The sequence below is a fragment of the Lithobates pipiens genome, unplaced genomic scaffold (genome assembly GCF_037356315.1).
Source record: "Lithobates pipiens isolate NorthernLeopardFrog02 unplaced genomic scaffold, aLitPip1_a1.2 Scaffold_18, whole genome shotgun sequence".
Classification (NCBI taxonomy): domain Eukaryota; kingdom Metazoa; phylum Chordata; class Amphibia; order Anura; family Ranidae; genus Lithobates; species Lithobates pipiens.
In genome coordinates this window covers 360,929,526-360,957,174 of record NW_027507758.1, presented here as the reverse complement: position 1 = coordinate 360,957,174, position 27,649 = coordinate 360,929,526, and the positions used below count along the sequence as shown (strand labels likewise).

The 27,649-nt window shown below is 42.5% G+C and overlaps 1 protein-coding gene across 5 annotated transcripts in view; it reads left to right on the top strand.

The window, feature by feature from the left end:
* The first annotated feature begins 722 nt into the window (after positions 1–722).
* TP63 (tumor protein p63) overlaps positions 723–27,649 on the top strand; it is a 225,888-nt gene continuing 198,961 nt past the window's right edge. For 2 of the 5 annotated variants that reach the window (XM_077487551.1, XM_077487549.1), the window contains exon 1: positions 827–978. In XM_077487551.1, coding sequence (XP_077343677.1) covers positions 866–978 — 113 coding nt within the window. In that variant the 5' untranslated portion in view covers positions 827–865. Of the gene's footprint in view, positions 979–27,649 lie in introns of all 5 variants that reach the window. The other 3 variants (XM_077487554.1, XM_077487552.1, XM_077487550.1) reach the window with 3 other exon arrangements.

Below are 27,649 nucleotides of genomic sequence, written 5' to 3'. Positions count from 1 at the left end.
CAGAATGCTGTTTGGGTGGGAGTTTGTGTAGGAACCGAGTTAGAGAAGCCACACAGTGCATAATCACTGTAGCTTATTGCCTCTCAGTAGATGTACAACTACAAATTCAGAAACATGCCAAGTGTCAGGAGTTCAGAACCGACCTGCCATCCAACACATGTAAGTGGCATTTTTGCATTTCAGAATATTTTTTTTTTAAATTTATGCCATTGATAAAATACTTTTTTTTTTTTAATTACAGATAAATCAATACTTGAAGAGCCATTAAGAATATATTATTTCTTCACAATAAAAAAAAAAAAAGAACTAAAAAAGATCACTGCGGTCTATAGTACACATCATTGTTGGGGAGACACGCATAATTTCTTTAATGTGAAGGAATTTCCCTGCATTTTGCTTCCTGCACTGAAACTGTGACCACAGCAAACGGTTGATGGGTATTAAAGGACACAGAAAAATTCCCCCGTTGAACGTATTAGCATACTAGTGACTTCTAAATCAGATAGGGCTGCAGCTAGAATTCACAGACTCAGCAGTGCAGGAAGACCAGTCATATAGTGCAAACTAATTAACGGATTGAACTCCTGAAATTAAGCCTCCAAGTCATCCATCAATTGACCAATGAACAAGCAGTTTACATAGTTCCTCCACAACAATCTCCTTAGCTTTGAAAGTGATGTGTGTGCCAAGACTGGTTCAGACACCAAGCAAAACAAATAAATACATAAGGCTGTCCAGTTGGTGAGAATCAATTCCTCTGTCACTAGAAGGATTTCATTGGCTGATGCAGTGACAAGGCCCGCCTATTGACAAATGTCAAAAACTTTTATCACTCCTAGCAGATGCCACTAAACCTAATATCTTCATGTACATCTCTACTAGATATTTATTTCTGTCTTTAAACCAAAAGAAGCAGAAGAAAATGAATTTTGAATCTTGTACAGCTTTGCCATACTACCCAGATCCACACATATCAAGGTGAGTGCCAACCTCATTTCTTCTTTTTTTTGGCATCTGTTACATGAGTTGGCAGTGCTGATTTTACAGTTTTGCTGTTGTGTGAACTTTACGCCTTTTTGGATATGAGTAACCTATGCTGTCATAGACTTCTCTGTTAATTCATTTGTATTTATATTGCTGTTTCATAGAGCTGCACCTTTTTTTTGTTAAAGATCTGTAAACTTATAAGAAATATATGGTGCATATAGTAAAAGTATTTATTTTTTATTTTTGCTGATATTCAAAAGCAGGCCTTATCCCTGGGAAATAAAGAAAGGAAGTCCCCTCCCACATCTGGGACTGCCATGTTAGGTGATAATTATTAGATCCACTGCTTCCCAGAAACCATATCCTGGTCAAAGTCAATTTTCTATCACCTTCAACCTACTAGTGATATATGTTTTTGGTATAATGGGCAGGACCTACATTTTTTATTTTCATTTTTATTATTTGAACGTTTTGGTAATTATGAGCTATCCCTATTCAAAACTGACCTATTATATGGCCTTTGAGCATTTACGTGCAGGTACCCATACCGGCTGCTCTTTGATCAGCTTTGAAAAGTCAGTTTAGTCTCACAAACAAAATAAGAATCTTGATTGGTTGATGTGGACCACTGTAATTTGCGAGCATTCGTGTTTCTTATTGCTTTTTGAAGAGCCATACAATTCTTTTGATTTTATATGGCATAGGAAGACTATGCAAGCAATGCTAAGGTCCTTTATACTTCCTAAGAAGCTCATACATGTGTATAAGTTTATAGAGGAAACTAAGTAGTCTAGTATATCTGACCTCTTGGATTTAATACTTATGATAGTTATAAATGTAATTGTTTAAAACCTTTTACGGTGTATTTTGCGTGACCCAAATAGTGCTTAGATCATGTTTAGTATCACAATGGGGGTTATTTACGAAAGACAAGTTCACTTTGGACTACAAGTGCACTTGGAAGTGCAGTCGCTGTAAATTTGAGGGGTACCGTAGATCTGAAATGAGGGGAAGCTCTGCTGATTTTATCATCCAATCGTTTGCAAGCTAAAATGCTGTTTTTTTTTTTCCTTGCATGTCCCCCTTGGATTTTTACAGCGACCGCACTTCCAAGTGCACTTGTAGTGCAAAGTGGATTTGCCTTTCGGAAATAACCCCCAATATGTTATTGTGCGGCATTTTTTCCTGCATGGATCGTAAGGAAAAAGAAAAATCTTCCTGCATGATGGGGCTTTTTTTGTGACCAGCAGTGCGATTTTAATTGCCCCTGTATGTATTTACTACTTAATTATTAAGTCATATACTTTTTAAATGTTGCAAATAACACTTGACTATTTGGCACTATTAGTTAATAGGCTACACAGCTATACATTTCCATTGGATTATTATAGGACTTCAAGCCCTACATGCTCAATTTTTCTTCATAACCTACTATCGGTTTACTATGTTTTTTTCTGACAAAGAAGCCTATCATCGAGAAAGCAAAAAGCCAATCACACCTGACCTCTCCCTGTAAAAATGCTAAATGTCTGGCATTCTTGCTTATTTACTTTTGTCAATACCTTGAGTCAGCGGCCCTGAACAAGTATGCAAATAAGCACTTGCGACTTTTACCCTACTTTCACCATATGCATACCTGTTCTAGGTTGGTGACTCAGAAATGATTGAACCCCTGAAAGTCAGCATGTAAGCCAAGCAATTAGCATTTTCAGAAGGAGGTCGACAGTGGTAGCTTCTGTATTTTACTCACGACAGGTTCATTTTAAAAGCTCTGCTTGTCACATTGATAAACAGGGTTGCCGTTCCCTCAAAATGTTGGTGTAACTTTTCTGCTGATATGGATTTCAGCAAACTTTCCATCTAGATCTAAATTTGGTGGGTTGACCATCTCCTATTATTATGTTTTATTTTTAAAGCCTTGTGAATTATATTCAATGTATGAAAGAACGAAAAAAATTTACATTAGAATTTCCTGTATACGTTTTTCAGCAAATGCGTTTTCCAGTTAAAGCAAAGTGAACTCCTTTTTAATTGGGAAGTTATACTAATGTTTGGGGTCATCCATGTCAACCTTCCCTTGATAGCTTTTTTGAGAGCAGTTAGAGGAACACATTGAAGTTTAAGCCGAATGACTTTATTTTCAATGTGATATCACTCTTAAGCCGGTTTGAAGCCCACATACCCAGTAAAGGAGTTTCCCACTCAAAGTTCCATCACTATGTCTGAGCTGAAAAATGGAGGTCATAAAAACCTACGCTTTTCAAAGTGCGCTTTGGGCACAACGATCAGTGTCCTAGGAAGATCCTATCATTGCACTCTACTGTATGCAAAGGACACTAAAAATGCTTTATGCAGGATATCTAAATATTATCATTGACTAAAGTGAAACAGAACAATACCCCCCATTTACACAATGGGGTTGATTTACTAAAACTAGAGAGTGCAAAATCTGGCGCAGCTGTGCATTGTAGCCAATCAGCTTCTAACTTCAGCTTGTTCAAATAAACTTTGGCAATAAAACCTGGAAGATAAATGGTTTCTATGCAGAGCTGCACCTGATTTTGCACTCCCCAGTTTTAGTAAATAACCCCCATTATGTGCAGAGCTTCACTTCCCATCATCAGTGATTTCTGAATAAACCCTTATTGCTCTATATGGAATGGCAAATTGAGTAAGATTACTTTATCCAACTATATTGGTAGACCTTTGGGTGCTAAAAAGCTATAACTAAAAACTATCAATTATTAATAGCAATTATAGGCAGACAGGGGAAGGACGATTTATTAAAAGAATTTGACTTTTTCAGTCTGGTGTATATATTTTTGGTTCACACAACCAATGATGTTAAGGGATGATTTATATCTTTTTCAGCTTGCCTTTATCACGATAAGTTTATGATGCAACCACAGGTTTAAAATAAGCCTCCGTGTTTTTTTTTTTTTTAGCTTAATGCATTTAAAGCAATAACCACTTGATGACCAGCTCACGCAGATATACTGCAGCAGGTCGGCAGCGCTGCGCGAATCGCCCCACCTGTAGGGTGGCTCATGCAAGCGCAGTTGTGGGCAGGCTCGTGCCGCCACCGGCGCACTCTTGCACCTGCTGCACGCTGCAAGAGCGTTCCTGTGGGTCAGGCGGACTTGATGTCCACTGGCGACCTGTGTTTGCCTAGTACAAAAGCAGAACAGGGATCTGCCAGTGTAAACAAGGCGGATCCCCGTTCTGACAGGGGACATGTCAGAGCTCTACTGTTCCCAGTGATCTGGAACAGTGATCTGTGTCATGTCCCAGTAAGCAAATCCCCCTCTACAGTTAGAACACACCTAGGGAACACTCTTAACCCCTTGATCGCCCCCTAGTGTTAACCCCTTCCTTGCCAGTGTCATTTTTACATTTATCAGTGCATTTGTATTGCACTGATCAATGTAATAATGTCACTGGTCCCCAAAAAGTGTCATTTGGGGTCATATTTGTCTGCTGCAATGTCACAGTCCTGCTAAAAATCGCAGATTGCCACCATTACCAGTAAAAACAACAAAAAATAAATAAAAGTCCCTAAATCTATCCCATAGTTTGTAGCCGCGATAACTTTGTGCAAACCAATCAATATACGCCTATTGCAATTTTTTTTGTTACCAAAAATATGTAGAAGAATATATATCGGCCTAATCTAATGAATAAATTGTGTTATATATATATATATATATATATATATATATATATATATATATATATATATATATATATATATATATAATTTTTTTTTTTTTTTTGGATATGTATTATAGCAAAAAAAATAGTTTTTTATTTTCAAAATTGTCGCTCTTTGTTTATAGAGCAAAAATAAAAAGTGCAGAGTTGATCAAATATGACCAAAAGAAAGCTCTATTTGTGAGGAAAAAAAGATGTCAATTTTGTTTGAGTACAGCATTGCATGACCGCACAATTGTCAGTCATATTATCAATTTTTCCTGGATCAATGAAAGCTATTGGAGCGGATTTCCTTCACCATATGATCACAGCAAAAAATAATAGCTCAAAATTGGAGAAAAGCAAAAAGTCCAATAATCATAGAATGGGTTTCTGAGATGAATGAAATGCAATCAATGGAGCAAATGTATAATTTTGAGGAGAGATTAAATAATTTAAACGTAAAAACATGGCAACAATGGGAAACATTTCAGACCTTAATATCTATCAAACGATATTTCTAGATGGGATTGTATCCTTCCTTTCCCCCTCCCCCCCTTTTTTTTTTTGCCTTGTAGGATTTTGTAAAAGTGTTGTTGAAATATGTATGAGAATGAAAAAGGTATGAATGAAAGAATATATGGGTAGAAATATAGATAGGAGATAGAAATAGAAATGGAAATGGAAAGCTAAAAATAAAATTAATAAGATATGAATAATTTCAAATTGGATATATAGAGTGATATGCAATTGTATGCTTTACATGTATGTATTTGCATAAATATTAGAAAAACTAATATAAAGAGATTGAAAACAAAAAGTGTAATTTGGGGTCAGATTTGTCTGCTACAATGTCCCACAAAAAATCGCAGATTGCTGTCATTACTAGTAAAAACAATTAAAAAGTCCCTAAATCTATGCTAGTTCGTAGATGCGATAACTTTTGCGCAAACCAATCAATATACGCCTATTACAATTTTTTATTTTTTTTTACCAAAAATATGTGGAAGAATATATATCGACCTAAACTGATGAATAAAATCATTATTTTATATATTTTTTTGGATATGTATTATAGCAAAAAAGTTAAAAATATTGTTTCTTTTTTCAAAATTGTTGCTCTTTGTTTGTTTATAGCACAAAAACAAAAAAACAAAAAACACACAGGTGATCAAATACCACCAAAAGAAAGCTTTAATTGGGGGAAAATAAGGACCCACACAATTGTCAGTTAAAGTGACGCACTGTATTGCAAAAACTGGCCTGGTCATTAAAGCGGAGGTCCACCCTAAAGTGGACCTTCCGCTCATCGGAACCCTCCCCCCCTCCGGTGCCACAATCGGCACCTTTCAGGGGGGAGGGGGGTGCAGTTACCTGGATAATCCAGGTAACTGCACCCACTTCCGGGACAGCTCTCTGCGGAAAGGGGCGTAACTTACGCCCCTTTCCGCAAGTGCCCGCCCCTTCCCGCAAGTGCCCCGCTGCCTGCTGGGAAACACACAGCTCCCAGAGGCAGCGGGGAGCGTCCTTATTGCGCAGCGCAATTCGCGCATGCGCAGTAGGGAACCGGGAAATGAAGCCGAAAGGCTCCATTTCCTGATTCCCATAACCAAGATGGCGGCGGCAGGACCCGACAGACGGCCTAGCGATCGGCTTCGGGTGCCGACATCGCGGGCGCGCTGGACAGGTAAGTGTCACTATTTTAAAAGTCAGCAGCTGCAGTATTTGTAGCTGCTGGCTTTAAAAAAAAAAATAAAACGCGGAGTCCCGGTGGACTCCCGCTTTAAGGGGGCAAATCATTCCAGGGCTGAAGTTGTTAAGGTAAAATTGCTCCATTATAATTACAACAGCCCCTCCCCCAATCCCCTTACCTGTTTCCTGGTTCCAGGGTAGGTGAGTGCAAAGGTGCGATTGGCTTTGCATCTGTCTGTCAGAAGATCAAAGAAGGGAGCAAGAGCATGGCTTGCTAAGCACTGTGTTCTTCAATGGACACAAACAGCCCTGGCTGGGAGTGTGCATGCATGGGTTTCCCCTTTGCTGCCAGCTTGGGTGAGGGAGGACTAGCAAGGCTTGCTAGGTGCTGCCTGCTTTAGTGGACACACACAGCCTTTGCTGGAAGTGCACATGCATGGGTGTCTCCTTTGCAGCTGACTATGCAAGGAAGACACCTAAAAAACAGGAAGGTACAGACAGAGGCAGCTTTAGGCTTTGTGAGGCAAAACCTAGACATGAGGCCCCACTCACACTCATAATGTGAAAAATAATTCAAGCGATTAAAAAAAATAACCGTATAAATTGCATATATTAAGAGTTTTAAAGTGCTGGTGTCCATATCCTCTATCTCAGTGCTGGTGTCAATGTTCTCTATCTTGGTGCTGGTGTCAATGTTCTCTATCTCGGTGCTGGTGTCAGTGCTCTCTATCTCAGTGCTGGTGTCAATGTTCTCTATCTCGGTGCTGGTGTCAGTGCTCTCTATCTCTGTGCTAGTGTCTGTTTTCTCTATCTCAGTGCTGGTGTCAGTGTTATCTATCTCAGTGTTGGTGTCAGTGTTCTCTATCTCAGTGCTGGTGTCAGTGTTCACAATCTCTATCTCAGTGCTGGTATCAGTGTCCTCTATCACAGTGCTGTTGTCAGTGCTATCTATCTAAGTGCTCCCTATCTCAATGCTGGTGTCAGTGTTCTCTATCTCAGTGCTGGTGTCAGTGTTCTCTATCTCAGTGCTGGTGTCAGTGTTCTCAATCTCTATCTCAGTGCTGGTGTCAGTGTTCTCTATCACAGTTCTGGTGTCAGTGCTATCTATCTAAGTGCTCTCTATCTCAATGCTGGTGTCAGTGTTCTCTATCTCAGTGCTGGTGTCAGTGCTATCTATCTAAATGCTCTATCTCTCAATGCTGGTGTCCGTGTCCTCTATCCCAGTGCTGGTGTCAGTTTTCTCTAACTCAGTGCTGGTGTCAGTGCTATCTTAGTGTTCTCTATTTTAATGCTGGTGTCAGTGCTCTCTATCTCAATGCTGGTGTTAGTGCTCTCTATAGCAGTGCTGGTGTCAGTGTTCTCTATCTCGGTGTTGGTGTCAGTGCTCTCTATATCAGTGCCTGTGTCAGTGCTCACTATCTCGGTGCTGGTGTCAGTGCTCTCTGTGTCAATGCTGGTGTCAGTGCTCTCTATCTCAATGCTGGTGTCTCTCTATCTCAGTGCTGGTGTCAGTGCTCTCGATCTCAGTGCTGCTGTCAGTGAGGGAGGTAACAGCGGAGAAGCCAATCAGCAGGCAGTGCCAGTGCAGGATGCAAAGCACCCGGCCCACCATGGCTGAGGATCAGCACTAGACTGGGCTGGCATCTCCTGACCCCGCAATGGAGCCCTGCATAGGTGGGGGTAAGGGCAGGGCCTGTCAATCACAGGTTGGCACACTGGGGCACTGGCACAGGACTGAGCTGCCCAGACTGTGGCACTGAGAACCAGGATGCAGGGAGTGGGGGGATGGGGCAGGGGTGGATATAAAGGCCAGTGACTGCGGCTGAGGGATGCTGGAGGAGCAGGGATGGGGAGCCTGTATCTCTCTCATGCTAGTGGTCGCTGGCTGCAGAAAGGGTTTGGGGCATGGTAGCTGTGCCTCTCCCTGCAGCTGGGGCCCATGGATCCCCCCTCCTTGATTGACAGCCCCAGAGAAGGGTGGCCCGGACACCTCTCCAGCTCTTCTCTCCTACCTCCCATTCCATCAGCTCCATACAGCCCTAGAGAGCCTTCCGCCCCGGCAAGACCCTCATCTTCCCCTCTGCTTACCAGTCAGACGCCAGATGCCTCCTCCGGTTGTGCGGGGATCACTCAACGCAGTATTCCAGTGAGGGCTGACAGGGGGGCGTCTGCGTCTCCGAAAATTTATTTTGTATTTTGCTCTGGCTGCTGAAATGAGTCTCCTCCTCTTCTCCTCCCCCCGACAACACAGTGCTGGCCCTGCCTCCTCCCAAGACACAGCCCTGGCCCTGTCTTGCCGGAGCACAGCGCCACTGCAGCGGCATTGTTGTCAGAAGGGGTGGCTCTTCAATTAGGCAAATTAGGCGGTCGCGAGGCCCCTGTGAATGCAAGGCCTTAGGCGACTGCCTAATTTGCTTAATTAGAGAGCTACCTCTGGTACAGAGTGTGGCTCGGGAACTGGGGATTGGCCAGGGAGACAGGGAAGAAGATTTTTTTAAGGAAACAGACAATACATTATATGTATGTTAGGACTTCCTGAATTTAAATTAAAAAAGAAGGAACTAAAAAGGTTTAGTGTTACTAGAGAAAAACTTTCTAGAGAAAAGCAGTTATTTCACAGTCAGCATATTAGAGAATACTGAATTTGATGCAGGGTAAATAGTGATTTACATTTTTATTTTTTGCAGTACCCATTGGTTGTCATTGATAACAACTGTTCTAGTTGTTAGGGAATGGAGCCTTATCTCTGTCTGCTTTTCTATTTTTTTTTTATGTCTATCTTCATACTTTTGCGATTGAATTTTGTTACATGACATCGAAAGTTTACCTGTCCTTATGCATTTTTATTTTATACAGGCATACCCCACACAATGGGATTTATTTTCTAAAGCTGGAAAGTGCAAAATCAGGCTCACTTCTGCATAGAAACCAATGAGCTTCCAGGTTTTATTACCAAAGCTTAATTGAAGAAGCTGGAGTTAGAAGCTTATTGGTTTCTATGCAGAAGTGAGCCTGATTTTGCACTGTCCAGCTTTAGTAAATAAACCCCATTGCGTACTTAAAAGTGGGGTATGCCCGTACTCAGCTGGAATTGCTCTGGTCTGCAAAAAAATGTTTTTTAAAGGATAACAAAGAAGGTAAAAACTGGGCTCATAAGAAAATTGAAATATTCTTATATGAGTTGTCCAACATGGATATTGGAAGGCTGATATCTGATACTCCAAAATTGAGCAAGCATGTTCACAGCTGGAATGTTTATGGGGTACAGCAGAATAGGAATGATACATCAGACCTTTCTCAGATGGAAAGGTTCCAGATTGGGTTATATTTTTTGGCCAATACCCTATTCTTTACTTGGGACAAGCTTGAACTCTAGAGGAGTTTGCAGTGCACATAAATGTACAAGCTCTTCTGGTATGAGAGATCATTTTCTAGTTAACCTGCTTTTGATTAATGGTCTGCTTTTAATTATTTGTTCATCGTTAAAAACACGTGGGAATCTTTGTTCAATGGCATATTTCAAAAACAAGTATTATTGCCATTAACACAGCTTGAATACAGACTAATACACATGTTTATTAGGGGCAGGAACATTTAGAAACATTTGCCTTCTCTAATTCACCTACACTCCCCAGCCATTCACATCGCACATTTTGACAAGTTGTAAAAGTACCCAGTGACAGATATGGGGGCTTTAGCCCTCATTTGTAGGATCTCATCTAAGCAAAAGGGGAATGAGCCACAGCAAGCACTGTGATTTTTCCAAGGAATAAACAGAAAATGCAAAGGTTCCACCACCATTATTTTAATTTTCAGGAAGTGGGTCAGGCATGACAGCAGTAACATTACCCATAATAAAACTAACAGAAATGTTACCAACGCTTTCATTCCCCACTGAAGAATGGAAATTCCTAATGTGTTGCAATTTAGCATAGGTACCACCAATGAATGTGCTTTTTGATTATTGTCATCTTTTTGGTGGGAAAATGAGCAATGATGGTGAACTGATGACTTGTTTCCCCACAGTCAGCTATTTAAATACTACATTCCCAATGGGGATCTCAAGAATTTATATATCAGGGATATGTTACAGCAACAAATGCAATTAAAGAGAAACTTAAGACTTTATTTTTATTTTTTTACTTCTTAATACCTCCGGCAGGTACTTTTTGGGTCATGAAGACTTTCATTTCTTGCCTCTGTAAAAAAGATACTGGAACATATTAGGGAAAGTGTCCCTAAAAGGCACACAACCGGGACATATAAGCAGCCAGAGACTCTAAAAAATATTTTTATTGCTTCTACATTCCTGGTGACTGTGACTTCACAGTTGTCACCTGGACAAATTTAGAGAGTAAACCTCCCCAATGGGAACAAAGAAAAGTATTAAAAATCCTTTGTTCTCTCCAAGTTTTGGAGGGAGTTTAATTATATTTTACAAATCAGCCCTGTCACACATGCAAAAGTCATGTTGCTAGTAGTGAGACACTAGGGGCCTAAACAGATCCTTAAAGCCATTACTATATTGTGTAGATTGAAATCAAGAATTCCTGATAAAACCTTTCATGTTCAACGTGTTCATATTGTGTATCAAATAGTTGGATCAAAGAAGTCCTTCTGTCACAATAACATTATTATGTTTCCGAGATTATGTTTCTGACTGCATTCTTAGATGCTAAACATTGTCCAGCCTGTCATGTCATAATATCTTTTTTTTCCATGGAGGAGGAAGGCAGGGACATGATTGATTTACTTGTTTCGCTCAAAGAAGTCAAATTGTTAAATTTAGTTACAGCTGAACAGAAGTAAACACAAGTTCACTGGGATAAGTAAAGAAAATAAAATCTTCATTAAATATTGCCCTCTGAATTATCCATTAGCGTGTCTAGGAAATTATATATAGATATATCAGTCTGGATGTCACACCACTTCCTCAAACTCAATCTATCCAAAACTGAATTTATAATTTTTCCTCCCCCACGTGCCCCTTACCCTGATCTTTCTGTCAAAATCAATGACACGACTATCAGCCCATCCCCGCAAGCCATGGTTCTAGGCGTAATCCTGGACTCTGATCTATCCTGTAGCCTCCCTGGCGGTATGATTATGTCATATTTTTGCATCTCAAAGCGGTACAATTGTTTTGCATTGAAATTTTATATTCTAGGCCTGTAAATCTTAGCAATAACACACTTAAATCTGTCCAAACAAGAGTCTAGTAGACATCCTGGGTATGATAAAGTTTGAAACACAAAATCATAAATTATAATATAATAAATAACTATAAATTATTATAAAAAAATTTAATATAATAATAATAACATTTATTTCCCCACGATTCACTATCGCTCAAATCTGCAAGTGTTCTAAGTTACTATCAATGCTTTCTAGCTTGTCTAAAACCACTTTTGATGTAAAGGGACACATTTTAGTTTCTATGGACAATCTCAAGTTTTTCCAGGCAGAAAAAACAGTATATATAATATAAAACTGCATGTTATGAATTTTCAATTTTTTTTTGAATTTGCCACTGGGCTCCTCTCCCTGTGTGTTGCTGCGCACACAGAGGCATCAGGCAGAGGACAGAGCCCGCAGACACAACAGGGGGACATCGCAGGATTCTGGGGACAAGGTAAGTACACTGCACCAGGATCCTGCAATGCAATCCCGAGGCTCGAGGTTGCCGCTAATGGTACTGAAATTTAACCCCGTGCCACACTCTGGAAAACTGCCAGGGAGGTTAAGCCCCATGTCCGTTCACTGTCCACCTCAACCTCCACAACATCTCCAAAATACGCCCCTTTCCAACCAATGACACCACAAAGCTCTTAATTCACTCCCTGTCATCTCTAGCCTCGACTACAGCAACCCCCTTCTCATTGGTTTACTTTTTAGATAGGCCATCCCCCCTTCAGTCCGTCATGAATGCTGCTGCAAGACTCATCCACCTTACCAATCGCTCTGTGTCTGCTACTCCTCTGTGCCAATCTATCCATTGATTTACGCTTACCCAACAAATTAGATTCAAAATACTAACAACAAATTACAAAGCCATTCACAACTCAGCTCCTAGCTACATCACTAGCCAAGTTTCAAAATACCAACCTAATTGTTCTCCTCATTCCTCCCAAGACCTCCTGCTCCCTCGTCACCTCCTCCCATGCTCGGCTCCAGGACTTTTCCAGAGCCTCTCCCATCCAATGGAACTCCTTACCTCAATCTGTCCGATTATCTCCTACTCTGTTAGCTTTTAGACGATCCCTGAAAACCTTCCTCTTCAGAGAAGCCTATCCTGCCCCCCCCCCCCAACTGCTGTATTTTCCTTTTCGCCTTCACCTCACCCCCCACAGTTATCACCTTTTGTATCATTTGACCCTCCCTTCTCAGTTGTAAGCTCTAACAAGCAGGGCCCTCTAAATCCTCCTGTATTGAATTGTATTGTAACTGTACTATCTGCCTTCATGTTGTAAAGCGCTGCAAAAAATGTTGGCGCTACATAAATCCTGTATATTAATAATAATAAGAGATAAAGCCACTTTGGCAGAGAAAGATCAAACAAAAGGCCACTTAGGCACATACATAGGGCACAGCAGGCATCCAAGGCACCAGCTTTCTCATTGGCCTATCTCTGGTCCTTATGAATGTTGACACTGTTCCCTCCACTTACAACACAAAACTTAAAGGTACTGTTGGAGGAAATAGTTGGGGGGTGGGGGATTTAATCACTTGTCTTTACTAAGCAGCTAGAAGTACTCCAGCAGCTGGTCCCGGGAGAAATTCACCTCCCTGTAATGCTGTACCAGTAAAAATAAGTTACTAAAATTTTTTTTTTTAAAGATTATAAAAAATTATTTTTTAACTAAGTCATAAAGTTAATATGGAAGTGTTTGTACATGTATATTTCTTGAAGAGTATGATAAAGATGTTGGTATGTGCAAGCAATATAGATACAATGTATTTTCGTGAACCTGTACTTTGTTCAAGTAGGACAGGTTTACTTTATTGCTGCCTCTGTGCATTTTGTCTGTGATCTGCACTGTCTAATGCCGCGTACACACGGTCATAGAATCCGTCGGAATGCGTCTTATCGGACCGTGTCATCAGATAATCCGACTGTGTGTGGTATGCATCGGACTGATTCCATCCGAATCTCCGTCGGACCCAATTTTTCAACATGTTGGAAATATTTCCCGACCAACTGGGCCGGTCGAACGTAATCCGATCATGTGTACAGAATTTTGATCGGACCAAGTGCCACGCATGCACAGATCAAATTCCTACATCAAAGCTATTGGCTACTAGCCTGAATCTAGTCCCATCGTAACGAAATTACGTCATCACGTTCTGAAAGATCGGATTTTTCGACAACTTAGTCCGACCGTGTGTATGCAACAGTTTCGGACACAATCCGTCAGACTAAATCTGACGGACAAAATCCGACGGATTTGGTTGTGGAAATCTCCGACCGTGTGTACAGGGGCTAACAATAGCTCAATACGAGCAGTTCAAAAGGTGCACTGGTCACCCCTGCATGTTTTCTACAGTGTCATTTATAAACAGTCCTCCAGAAAACTAAAGTATTATGCCCCATACACACTATCAGTTTTTCTAATGAGTTTTTACTTCAGATTTACCTTAGGAGTTTCAATTTGTATGCAATCAGGCAGGCCCTTGTACTACATGGTTTTGGTAAACCTAGTGTGTAAAACTTGTGTGCGTGGTGCTTAATGCCGCGTACACACGGGCGGATTGTATGGCGTACTTAGTCCGTCGAAACACATTTCAGCGGACAATCCGCTCGTGTGTGGGCTTCAGCGGACTTTTTCAGCGTGCAGTCCGGAGTACTAAGTATTTCGGTTTTTTCAAAATTCTGTCCGTCGTACTTTGGTTTCAGCGGACAATACGGTCGTCAGTATGCTAGTTCGACGGACTAAGAATGGCGCATGCCCAGAAAGGATTTACACGGCGGAAAGGTGCTTTGCTGTGTCTTGGACTTCCTATTTCTAGTCCCGTCGTACGTGCTGTACACGTCATCCGTGTGTGGTCAAGTTCGTTCAGTGGAAAGTACGACGGACTGTCCGTCGGATTGTATGACGGACTTAACACGCCATACAATCCGCTCGTGTGTACGCGGCATTAGTGTAATGTAATCTCCTTAAACAAAAACTGGTAGTATTGCAGCTTCAGATATGGGAGCTGCATTTGTTTTCTGTTTTGTTTTTTTAATATATTTTCACTTGATAATACTGCCATATAGGAGTATATTAGGACTAGATAACACCTCCCTCTCCTCTCCATAACAGGGGTATGTGTTTTGTAGTCCATGGAGATAGCAGGGAATAATGCTAAATGATAATGATCCAGAAGTTAACAGCAACAAATATAATAAAACACTTCCAATGGAATATTCAACAGACCAAAAGAGGGCATATATGAAAAATGTATGTTTAGAGTTTACATACACTTTAAGTCCAGGTGTGCGCTTAATTTTTTAAGGCGTAACTGTTGCGGCTTTTTTTTTTTCTTTTTTGGTCCGTTGGGTGGCATGGATTTTCATTGCGGGACATTTTTATTTTTTTATCCTTTAATAAAGGACTTGTCCTAAGCTATCTTTTGTCTTTTTGTTTATAGCACAAAAAAAAAACCGCAGAGGTGATCAAATAGCTTGCTCCCTGATTGTGGCTTGCATGTGGATTTTCTGAACACAAGTGGATTTTTTGAACTAAGTGGAGAGTTAATAACCTGGAGTTGTGCTTTGACTGCTTCTGCTTGACTGCTTCTGCTTGCAAGTGTTGTTTTTGGGGGTGTTTTATTTTCTCCCCTCCTTTATTTGATACATTTGCTAGCAGTTTTTAAAAGACCTTTTTTTCTGACACTTTTTAAGCAGCATTTTTTTTTCCCCTCTTTCTTCCTGCCAAAATAGGGGAGGGGTTAATTGTTCACAGGTGTATAAAGGTAGTTATACAAACTCCCCCTTGAGCTTGCTCCCTGATTGTGGCTTGCATGTGGATTTTCTGAACACAAGTGGAGAGTTAATAACCAGGAGTTGAAAACAGGAGTTAAGACAGGAGTCTCTAACCTCCATCCTCCCCTCCATTTTAAAGATCCCACTGCAAGGGGCAACCAGACAGCTTTCCAGAAACATCAGGCTGACAGCAAGCCAGATTCACCGGAACCAGAGTGTTTAAAGGGGACAACCGCAGCCAGGTAAGCTCGCACCTCCACTCCCCCCCCCCCCCCCAGTGATTGTTCCAGGGACTCCGTCCGACCGCCTACGGGGGTCAGGAAGGAATTTTTGCCCCACTGGTGCATTTGGCTGCTACTGTCAGGGGGTTTTTCGCCTTCCTCTGGAACAACCATAGGTTAGCATACCCCTACCTCCGGCCTCCTTTCCATTTTTTACGCTATCCTAGGACAACTATTCCAGATCACAGCCAGACTTCTTTTCTAAGCGGAGACCTCAACCTTAAGTAAAGGCAGCTGGAACAGCCAGCAACCGAATACAGCCAGCAACCGAATACAACAACTCCTTCCGCATCCATATAGGCATCCCCTGATCAACTTGCGCGCTAATAGCCTCAAGCACGGCGGCAAGTCTGATACCTAGCCCCACCTCAGGATCAATACCCTGATCAGGATCATCATCTTAGGCCCATAGTACCATCAACAGCATCCACAAACCATGTGCTACTTCAAATACTCAGCTGAAGTTCTGCACAGACTAAGGAACATCAACACCACATTGCCATCTTCCATACAAAAAATACTTCAAAGAGAACAACTATTAAAAACCGGACGACAACCAGCTCCCAACCACAGGAAGACATCTACTCGACCACTACAATTAGATTGCGTCTTGATTAACGCCAGGTCTGCAGTCAAACATAGACTGGAAGTACACGACTTCATCATCGAGAACAATGTAGACTGCCTCTTCATCACCGAAAGCTGGTTAACCTCTGACTGCAACACCATCCTCACCGAATTGGTGCCGGAAAACTACAGGATCATAACCGAACACCGGATAGGGAAAAAAGGAGGAGGCCTAGCAGTGATCTTTAAAGGTCACCTTGATCTCACTAAACCATCAGCTCAGAACCCAGTGTCTTTTATGGAAACCCTGACGCTACATTTTCAACCAACACCCCATGACACCACTCATATTCTACTGTGCTACAGACCACCGGGACCAAAGTCCAATCTTCTTTCTCCCCTCACGGAATCCTTTGCAATGCACACCCTAAAATTCAAAAAATTCCCGGCACTCGGAGATTTCAACCTTTGGGCAAACGAGCCTAAAGACCCCATCGCGACTGCCTGCATCAATCAACTAGAAGAACTGGGTCTACAGCAACTGATAAAGACTCCCACGCATGGGTCAGGACACACCCTGGACCTCATTTTCAAACAGAACATCGACGTCAACATACTCGACAACATAACTCTGCCATGGACGGATCACCACGCCATCAAATTCAAAATCGCTACCAACATCACCAACGCAAAACGGAAACCTGTAACAACGCACTGGACCAGATCGCATAAAAAACTGTACTCCGAAGCCTTCAAAACCACTCTGTCCAAAAAAATATCTACAATAACCTTAAACCACTCTACGGAGGAAACACTCAACTCCCTGAACAAGGCATTACTGCAATCAGCAGACTCGGTAGCACCAAAACGCAGGGCTCTCATCAGGAAGAAAAATGCTGGATGGTTTAATAGCTCCCTCTCCGTACTAAAGCAAGAACGCAGAAGAGCGGAAAGAACATGGAGAAGAAATCCCACCGAGGAAAACCTATTTAACTACAAAGGTCTGACAGAGAATTATCGGAAAGCAATCTTCAAAGCCAAAAAGGACCACTTCTCATATACAATCTCAACGGCCGCAAACCAACCACGGGAACTGTTTAAACTGGTTAATCAATCAATGAATCCGGTGTGCCTAGAACCCCCAGAAAGCGAATCCCAGGATTACTGTGACAAACTGTCGGATTTTTTCATCGATAAAGTCAAAACCATCAGGGAAACAATTTGTCAGAAGAAAACATCCAACCTCAGCCAGCAAAAACATAAAGAGGATGTCCGCACCAACATACCGCAACCGCCAAAATTTTCACTATCCCCAATTACCGTAGACACCGCAAAAAACATCATTAATAAACTGCGTGACAGTACCTCACCTATTGACATCATCCCCACAAAACTACTGAAAGAATGCTCCGACATCGTGGCTCCAACCATAACCCACCTCATAAACCGATCATTCCACGAAGGGATTTTTCCCAGCATCCTCAAACAAGGCATTGTCAAACCTCTACTCAAGAAACCAAACCTGGACCCTCAGGATCCAAACAACCGTAGGCCGATTACAAGCCTCAACACCATTTCTAAGATCATGGAGAAAGCTGTAGTACATCAGCTACAACTTCACTTGGATACTCACAAACTCCTGGACCCGCTGCAATCAGGCTTCCGACCGGGTCATGGAACAGAAACAGCTCTCCTCAAGATTTGGGATGACGCCCTCGAAGCAGCAGATGACGGAGAGCCGTGTCTCCTCGTACTGCTAGACCTAAGTGCAGCGTTTGATACAGTAGATCACAATACTCTACTCGTCCGCCTCACAGAAGTAGCCGGAGTCCAAGACATAGATCTCCATTGGTTCGCGTCCTTCCTAGGAAATCGGTCACAGACAGTGAAACTAGGAAAATTCCTCTCCGAAACTCGGGCAGTCACCTGCGGAGTCCCTCAAGGCTCTCCATTGTCACCCGTTCTCTTCAACATTTACATTCGCCCACTCCTTCAAATCATCAGATGCTCAGATCTCTGCTTCCACTCTTACGCTGACGACACACAACTTTATTTCCGGATCAATGGAAAAAAAGATCACCAACAACAACTTGAAAACTGCCTCAAATCAATAGAGGACTGGATGACCACCAACTCCCTCCAGCTGAACCAATCAAAGACAGAGCTTCTTATCTTACACCCAAATCATAAGCCCGCAACCAAAACCTCCTGGTCTCCACCAACCGTCTTTGGGCAGACTATCTCCCCAAAGACCAAAGCGAAGAGTCTCGGGGTTATTTTAGACGCACAAATGTCAATGGATGCGCAAATAGGATCTGTAGTCAGTCGATCTCACCATCTACTGCGCATGCTTCGCAGACTCATCCCTTTTATCCCAAAGAATGACAAAGCAGTGGTAGTTGGAACAATCATTAATTCAGGACTGGACTACGCAAACTCGCTTTACATAGGATTACCACAATATCAACTTGCGCGATTACAACTGATCCAAAACACGGCGGCAAGGCTGATAACAGGAAAAAAACCCTGGGAATCCATTTCTCCTTCACTGAGGAGCTTACATTGGCTAACCGTAAAAAATCGGATCACGTTCAAGACCCTTTGCCTCACCCACAAATGCGTGCATAGAGAAGCTCCGCAATACCTAATGGAGAAAATAAATCATTACACACCAAACCGCAGTCTTCGATCAGCCAACAAAAACCTCCTCCTCGTGCCCAAAGCCCGGTATAAATCCAAGGGTGATCGGAGATTCGCTGTCCAAGGGCCTCTGCTATGGAATGCTCTACCAATCAACATCCGCCTGGAAGAAAATCACCTGGCTTTTAGGAAAAAACTCAAGACCTTCCTCTTTTAGCAGATGATCAAAGCTCGCCACAGCGCCTAGAGGCGATTCAGTTCGCATTGCGCGCTATATAAGTATTTCATTCATTCATTCATTCATAGCATCAAAATAAAGCTATATTTGTGGGAAAACAAAGGACATACGTTTTGTTTGGTTACAGTGTCGCACAACCGTGCAATTGTCAGTTAAAGCAACACAGTGCCGTTTCGCAAAAAATGGCCTGGACATTAAGGGGGTAAAATCTGCTGGGGCCGAAGTGGTTAAAGGGCAACTGTAAAAATAGATACTTTAAATAACATGCTTTGAGGTGCTGTTTTTGTTTTGACCATATTTGGTCAAATTGGATTTTGGGGTTTGGGTTTAACTTGAACCTGAAGCTCATTCCTAGTGATAACATCCTCTAATAATGCTATTTGCCACCGAAGCATAACTGTCAGAAGTGCAGCAAATAGTAACTCTGGTCACTAAAAGAGATCGTATTAAAGTGGTTGTAATTCTCAGAAATGAAAAATAACCTTTATCCAAAGCACCAGTGTGATTTCTGTCTCCTATCTCATTCCTCTAATATCTGTATGACTCACTTCTGACAGTCTATGCTGACACCAGACAGTCCTGGGGGACAGCCTCACCTGCACATGTTTCCCTATGAGTCTGTGTAGAAGGGGGTATGTCCTTTCCCCCACTAAAGTTTTAGCCCTTCTACACAGGTCGGAGATTCTGACAACCAAATCCGTCGATTTTTGCCGTCGGATTTTGTCCGACGGATTTTGTCCGAAACTGTTGCATACACACGGTCAGACAAAGTTGTCGGAAAATCTGACGTGATTACGTTATTTCATTACGACAGGACTACGTTCACGCTAGTAGCCAATAGCTTTGGTATAGGAATTTGATCTGAGCATGCGTGGCACTTTGTCTGATCGGAATTCTCTACACATGATCGGAGTATGTCCGATCGGAGCATTTTGTCGGAAAATTTTACCGGCAAGTTGGAAAAGTTGGTCCATCGGATACTCCGACGGAAATAGTCCAATGCAGACCACACACAGTCGGAATATCCGACAAAACGGTCCGATCAGACCGTCGGAATCTCCGACCGTGTGTACAAGGGCTTAGATTACACTCAGCCCCTTGCTCTATGCTGTGCAGTGTGTGACATCAGATCCCCACCGCCTGTTTTCTGGAGCTGACAAATGCTTGTAAATTCTGGACTTTGAATGGCTTTAGAGGAGAGAGGGCTTCTGATAAACAGGTACAACTTAGCTCTGGGGTGGTAGCCTTCCTTGATTCTGAAAAAGCATTTCATTCTGTGGAATGGATCTACCTCTGGGCTGTCCTCCGCAAATTTGGATTTGGGACGCAATTAATAACCTTGATTCATCTGCTCTACTCACAGCCTACTGCTAGGGTTCAAACCAACAATTCATTGCCTTTCCCATTCCCTCTCCATAGGGGAACAGAACAAGGGTGTCTGCTCTCCCTGGGCATATTTGTCCAAGGAGAGGAACCACTTGCTACCCAAATTCAGAATGCAGACTCGGTTTGGGGAATTTATATCAGCGGAGAAAATATCCTTGTATGTGGACTCTTGTTCCTGGGTTATACCGCTTTCTCCCTATCCCAAGCAAAAATGTGGTGCATGGAAATCCAACCCTCTTACTCCGGTGGGTAGGGTAAATCTTATTAAGATGGTATTTCTCCAGAAATGTCTTTATTTTTTTAGGAATTGTCCAATTTTGCTTCAGAAATCTTTTTTTTTTGTAAATTGGAAGCTGGAAGCTGGAAAGACACCTCGACTGGCTTTGCCCACCCTCCATTTATCTCTGGGCGGTAATCTTGGCTACAGTTAGGTGGTGGTTCTCTCAGCCAGGAGGACAATTCCACAATGACCCTGGAGGGGCCTATTGTGGGTTTCTTATGCCACGTACACACGAGCGGACTGTATGGCGTACTTAGTCCGTCGAAACACAATCCGCTCGTGTGTGGGCTTCAGCGGACTTTTTCAGCGTGCAGTCCGGCGTACTAAGTATTTCGGTTTTTTCTAAATTCTGCCCGTCGTACTTTGGTTTCAGCGGACAGTACGGTCGTCAGAATGCTAGTTCGACAGACTAAGAATGACGCATGCCCAGAAAGGATTTACACGGCGGAAGGGTGCTTTGCTGTGTCTTGGACTTCCTATTTCTAGTCCCGTCGTACGTGCTGTACACGTCATCACGCAAGCTTTCGACGGACTGTTTGTGCATCCGTGTGTGGTCAAGTCCGTTCAGTGGAAAGTACGACGGACTGTCCGTCGGATTGTATGTCGAACTAAGTATGCCATACAGTCCACTCGTGTGTACGCGGCATTATTCCACCCCCAGAAACCTGAAATTCTAGGGCCTCAGGTCTCACCCTGGGGTCACGAGTCTGATGAGGACTACCATCTTGATGTGGCATAAAGCTAGGGCAAAGTATCGATCAACTGCAACCTTCTCTCCACATATGCAGTGGCGGCTGCTGCTCAAAGTTTTTGGGGGGTGCAAACAAACTGAAAAATACTGAACCCCCCACCCTATCAATTGCAGCCTCACTGTGCCCATCAAATACAGCCATTGTGCCCATCAAATGCAGCCACTGTGCCCATCAAATGCAGTCATTTCGCCCATCAAATGCAGCCATTGTGCCCATTAAATGCAGCCACCTGTGCCCATCATATGCAGCCACTTGTGCCCCAACATATGCAGCCACTGTGCCCCATCATATGCATCCACTTGTGCCCATCATATGCAGCCACTGTGCCCCATCACATGCAGCCACTTGTGCCCCATCATATGGAGTCACTTGTGCCCATCATATGGAGTCACTTGTGCCCATCATATGCAGCCACTTGTGCCCATCACATGCAGCCACTTGTGCCCATTATATGCAGCCACTTGTGCCAATAAAATTCAGTCATTTATGCCCATCATATGCAGCCACTTGTGGCCAGGATAGGGTGGGATCAGGGCGCACTGCTCTTCTCCCCGAGCCCACCCTATTTTGAAGCCTATTAGAGCCTCTCTCACGTGCTTCAAAATACACCCCTCCTCCTATCCCACCATAGTATTTCATGTGTCCGGCATCCTGAAAGGGGCCGGCACATGAACAGGGAGGGCGGCGGAGGTGTCGGGGGGGGCGGCGCTTATGCGCCCACACTGCATGGGCCACCACTGCCTTTATAGGGCAATCCAGCTCTTCAGCATATGAATAGTGTTCCAGACAACAAAGTTTGAGTGACTAGGGGGGTGGTGGGACTGAAACATATTGTTATTGCTGACAAGTTTTGGAAATTTCCTGACCCCAGAGATACTTTTGACCTACCTAACTGGATGGTTTTCGGGTATTTGCAACTACGTCATGCCTATCATAAACAGTTCACAGCTCTTATTACCTAATCTGATCCAGAAAAGCACTTGTTGACCTCTAGGGTGCTAGATAAACCATTGTCCGTGCTTTACTTTCACCTTTCCCTGGCCTATACTTCTAAGGTTACTAGAGTTTATTTACCATTAATGGCAGGCTGATCTCCCCAACCTGACAGACGATGACTGGGATGATTGTCTCAGTTCTTATATCCCCACCCTGATCTCAGCTGATCTGAGCTGCGCTCAACCCCTAATTCTGTATTGCCATTGTATAAGCTAATGTATACTAACAGGAACTCACCAAAAAAAGTTGGCAAAATATGGTCCACTTGGTTAGATTCCTGGGGCTCAAATGAGGACACTGCATTTCCTATCTCCTCCCAGGCTAGTTAATGAACCCCTGTAAGATGGTTGTCCTCCTTTTTTAGTGTTGCCCCCCCCCCCCCTTCCCACTGTCATGTCTCTGTATTTCCTCTTTTACCCCCCCACCCCTTCATTCCTACAACTTAATTTGGCACTATGGAGCTGTATAATTATACTTAGTTATGTGGTGGATGACTATTGACATTTTGATCTGTGTTTAGTCCTGGGTAGGGATGAGCCGAACACCCCCTGGTTCGATTCACACCAGAACCTTCGAATGGACCAACAATTCATATGAACTTTAGAACCCTATTAAAGTCTATGGGACTCGAACGTTCGAAATCAAAAGTGCTAATTTTAAAGGCTAATATGCAAGATATGCAACAGACAACACCAGAAATAAGTTGTATCTTCAGGTGTATACTGTGCTGGAGACACACAACACCCACTTTAACTCCTGCAGATGCCTATATTAGAGAACATCAGCAATAAAGGGTAGATACAGGTGTATGCTGTGCTGTGCTGGAGGCACACAACACCCGCTAACTCCTGCAGATGCCGGTATTAGAGAACACCAACATAAAAGGGTAGATACAGGTGTATACTGTGCTGGAGGCACACAACACCCACTAACTCCTGCAGATGCCTGTATTAGAAAACACTAGAAAAAAAGGGTAGATACAGGTGTATACTGTGCTGGAGGCAGACAACACCCACTAACTCCTGCAGAGGCCTGTATTAGAGAACACCAGAAAAAAAGGGTAGCTACAGGTGTATACTGTGCTGGAGGCACACAACACCCACTTTAACTCCTGCAGATGCCTGAGAAAAGAACACACTGTCCCTGCCTATCTTGCTCTTTCCCTGCACGCCGGAACACACTACACAAGGCCGCCGCCTTGGCGGCCTTATATAGTGTGGGGCGTGTACTAAACCCCCTGAGCTATAATTGGCCACAGGCATCCTGCCTGTGGCCAATTATGGCTCTCCTCGCTGCCGGCGCTGTGATTGGCCAAGCATGTGGGGGTCACAGTGCATGCTTGGCCAATCATAAGCCAGCAATGCACTGCAATGGCGTAGAGCATTGTGGGCCGTTCGTGCCACACGAATTTGGTGTGAACGGTTCACAAAGTTCTGAATTCGCCAAAGAGACGAACGGCCGAGTCAAACATGCGTCGAGTCAAACACCGAGCTCATCCCTAGTCCTGGGTTATTCTACTGTCTTATGAGTAATGTGAACATGTTTTCTCCTTTCTTCAATTTTTTTATGATGTTTCTGTGACTATGCAGTTTGGTCTCTGTTGGCACTGGATACAATTCTACACTGCTTGTTAATGAGCAGTCTAATTGCTAAAAAACAAAACAAAAAAACTGGTACAACTTATATAGGAGGATTAGTTACATCTCTGTGTATCACCTGAGGCTAGTCACTTCAGTTGGTATATTCAAGAGTTGACAACCACTTTAACTTAGTTTATCCTTAGACAACCGGTTGAAAAATTGTTACAAAAAACTGCTATAAAGTCAAATTTGATGGCAATGTGCTGCAAACATACCCTAAGCAAAAATAAGGATACTGAATAAGATTCAATTAGAGATGGTAAAAATCTGCTTACGTTTAATTTGCTAAGAATTCCTTGAATCCGGTTTGAAATTTGGCAATCTCAAACTTAATGCTGCATCTCAGTGATGTTTTATAGGTGGTGAATCTTGTTATAAAATCCCGGCCAATTTAGGGCTAATAGGCGAACTACTGTAAAAAAATAAAATAAAAAATAAGCGGAAGGAATGAAGCTGCCACTGCCATGGGGCGCATGTACCAATTCAAAATGAAAAAATAATGTACAGGGGAAGAGCATAATTTCAAATGGCTTCAAAGGTTACATTGCAAATATATAACATGTGCAGTGTTATAGAACAGTAAGATTTTTAAGGACAGCATCAGAGACAGCAGATGCTAGCAGGTGCATATTAGGCCTCAAACTGATTTCTTGTTTAGAATTAGCTTGGCTTACATACAACAACACATCCATCTGATTTATTTCATTTTGAAAAATATAATTTTGATCAGGTTATTTTAACACAGAGACATTTTTTTTCATCTAAACATTTATAATTTGGGACAAGTGGCCTAAATATACTAGGGTAAAAGGGTACAGGTGTTTTATCACACAAATCAAGAAGATGACATATCAGTGTAAAAATGGCCTAAAGAAGAAACGATTTTAATGACCGAGGCTAAACCCAAATTTAATAGAGACAAACAGCGCAGGCTATGGGTTTATTATGCAAAGTTAAATATTACAGATGATGCAGCAGTGCATGCCTAACACGCCTGTACGCCTAGTTTTTCAGCTTTCCATTATTTGATAGACATTTACAGTGTTATTACTGCATCTGACTCCTGCTGAAAACCACTATCCTTTCAGTAGTAGTGGTTAATAATTTGTCAGACACATCAATCATAAATAAGATATTTTTTTAACATTCGTTTATAAGCACATGCAATCTGATTCTAGTGCGGACCAAAAAAAAATCATGCACCATTTTGGTGTGAATGCGATGCGATTTCAGCCATACAGTTTGTATGGCTGAAATCGCATTGCACAGACCTCACGTGTAATCTGTGCAGCAATGCGGTGGGAATCACATGCGCTGTCTGTCATTGTACTAGTGTGAACCAGGTCCTCCCCAACAGTAAACAACACAGCCAGAAATAAAAATTTATATGGTAGTTGAATAGGGGAAAGCTAGAAAACCTGTCAGGTATTTATTTCTGTCTGTACCTTTTGTTGCAGACTTTCCTCCACTTCCTGTTGGTTATCAGTGGGACAAGGACTAATGGATACAGCATTTAGTAGAGTGCCCTATCCTGCAATATAACGATAGAATCCTTTAAATAAATCAATGCACCTGGGGGAGAAAACATCAGTGAAACCGTTGCTGGCTTCGCTGATGTTTTCTCCCCCAGGGGCATTGATTTATTTAAGGGATTCTATCATTTTATATATATATATATATATATATATATATTGCAGGGTAGGACACTCTACTTCTTATGCACTATTCTACGGGCCCTCTTTGCCCTGTTATACAATTACATATCTGGGTTTGGTGACATCAATTTTGGAGCGTTGTATACATCTATCAAAGAGTCTCATCTGACTCGTGGGCTTTTTTGCGATGTATTATTCAAATGATCCATGTAAGGGTTGAGAGACAAGTATAACTGGAGCCAGAAGGTGGTGCTAGAGTGGCTTCCCTGAAGAAGATAATTTTTTGTGTCAATTGAAATGCGTTGGAAAAAGCCACTCTTTTTTGTTCTATTTTTGTACATAATGTATGGTGTATTGTGTTAAATATCTATGTATCATTTTTGTATGTATTTTGGAAAAATGGTTTGTTTTGTATCAATAAATATATTGTTTTTATATAACTTCCAATGACATTGCCTTTAAAATCCCACCCTCTTGAGGTATTCCAATATTATGTATATTTTGGGATGATGGCAATAACATGCTGCTCTAAATGAGTCTATATCCACATTTAAAATCCTAAATTGGTTATAAAGGCTGAGGTTTTTGCACTTTAATGCATTCTATGCATTAAAGAGGGATTCCGCCAAAAAAAAAATATTAAAAGCCAGCAGCTATAAATACTACAGCTGCTGACTTTTAATAAATGGACACTCACCTGTCCCGGGTTCCAGCGATGCCGGCAGCCGAGGCCGATCGACCGCTCGGGCCTCGGCTGCTGCCGCCGCCATTCTAGGTGAGGGAATCAGGAAGTGAAGCGAATCGGCTTCACTTCCCGGTTCCCTACTGCGCATGCGCGAGCCGCGCCGCGCAATAGGAAATCTCCGCGCTGTCACTGGGACCCGTGTGTGTCCCAGCAGACAGCGCGGCAGGGCAGGAAATGGCGTAGACTCCCGTGGGAGTCTATGCCTGGAAGTGGGTGAAAATACCTGTCTTTGACAGGTATCTCCACCCCCCTCCCCCCTGAAAGGTGTCAATTGTGACACCGGAGGGGGGGGGGGTTCCCGATCAGCGGAGGTTCCACTTTAGGGTGGAATCCCGCTTTAAGGTAAACATTCTTCTGTACGCAGCTCCCCCCAGCCCTAATTACCTGGGCCCCATCTTGATCCAGTGATGTGCATAAGAGCAGATGCTCTCTCCGCTCACTCCCTCCTCATTGGCCCAGAGACAGCAGCAGGGGCAATTGGCTCCCACTGCTGTCAATCACAGCCAGCAATGGGGGAGCGGGGGTAAGCTGCTCTCTGTGTGTCTATTGAGCATGCACGAATGCTCCCCATAGCAAATGACTTGGGCAATCAGTGGGGGAGGGAGAAAATAGCATCAATGGGGGGCCCGGGAAGAGGAGGATTGGGGCTGCTCTGTGCAAGACCATTGCACAGAACAGGTTAGTATAACATGTTTCTAATCTTTAAAAAAATAAAATGTAAACCTTTACAATCACTTTACTTACATAAATCTTTCGTCCCATTTGTTCACCAAGATATGCTTCTGGAATTTTCCTATAAAATATGCATTTTTTGGTATCCTGTCCCAAAGCACAGGCTCACTGTGGGATCGCGGTGACATCGCCTAGTGTGTCACTATCCATTTCTCTCTGAGAATTGTCAGTCAGCATCTGGTAGCAGATTACAAGTTGTCAATTTGTTTTTAGTCTTCAGCAGTGGGCAAGACATTTTTATTATATTACCTCAGGCTTTATTTACTGCTTGACAGACTGTCATTTGTCAGGCATTTACTTGAGGTGCAACTGAAATATATCACAGCATCACCCATTGTAATACTATCAATTCAAATGTCTATGTTTTACTCAAAAATGATCATCATTCTAATTAAACATTTTT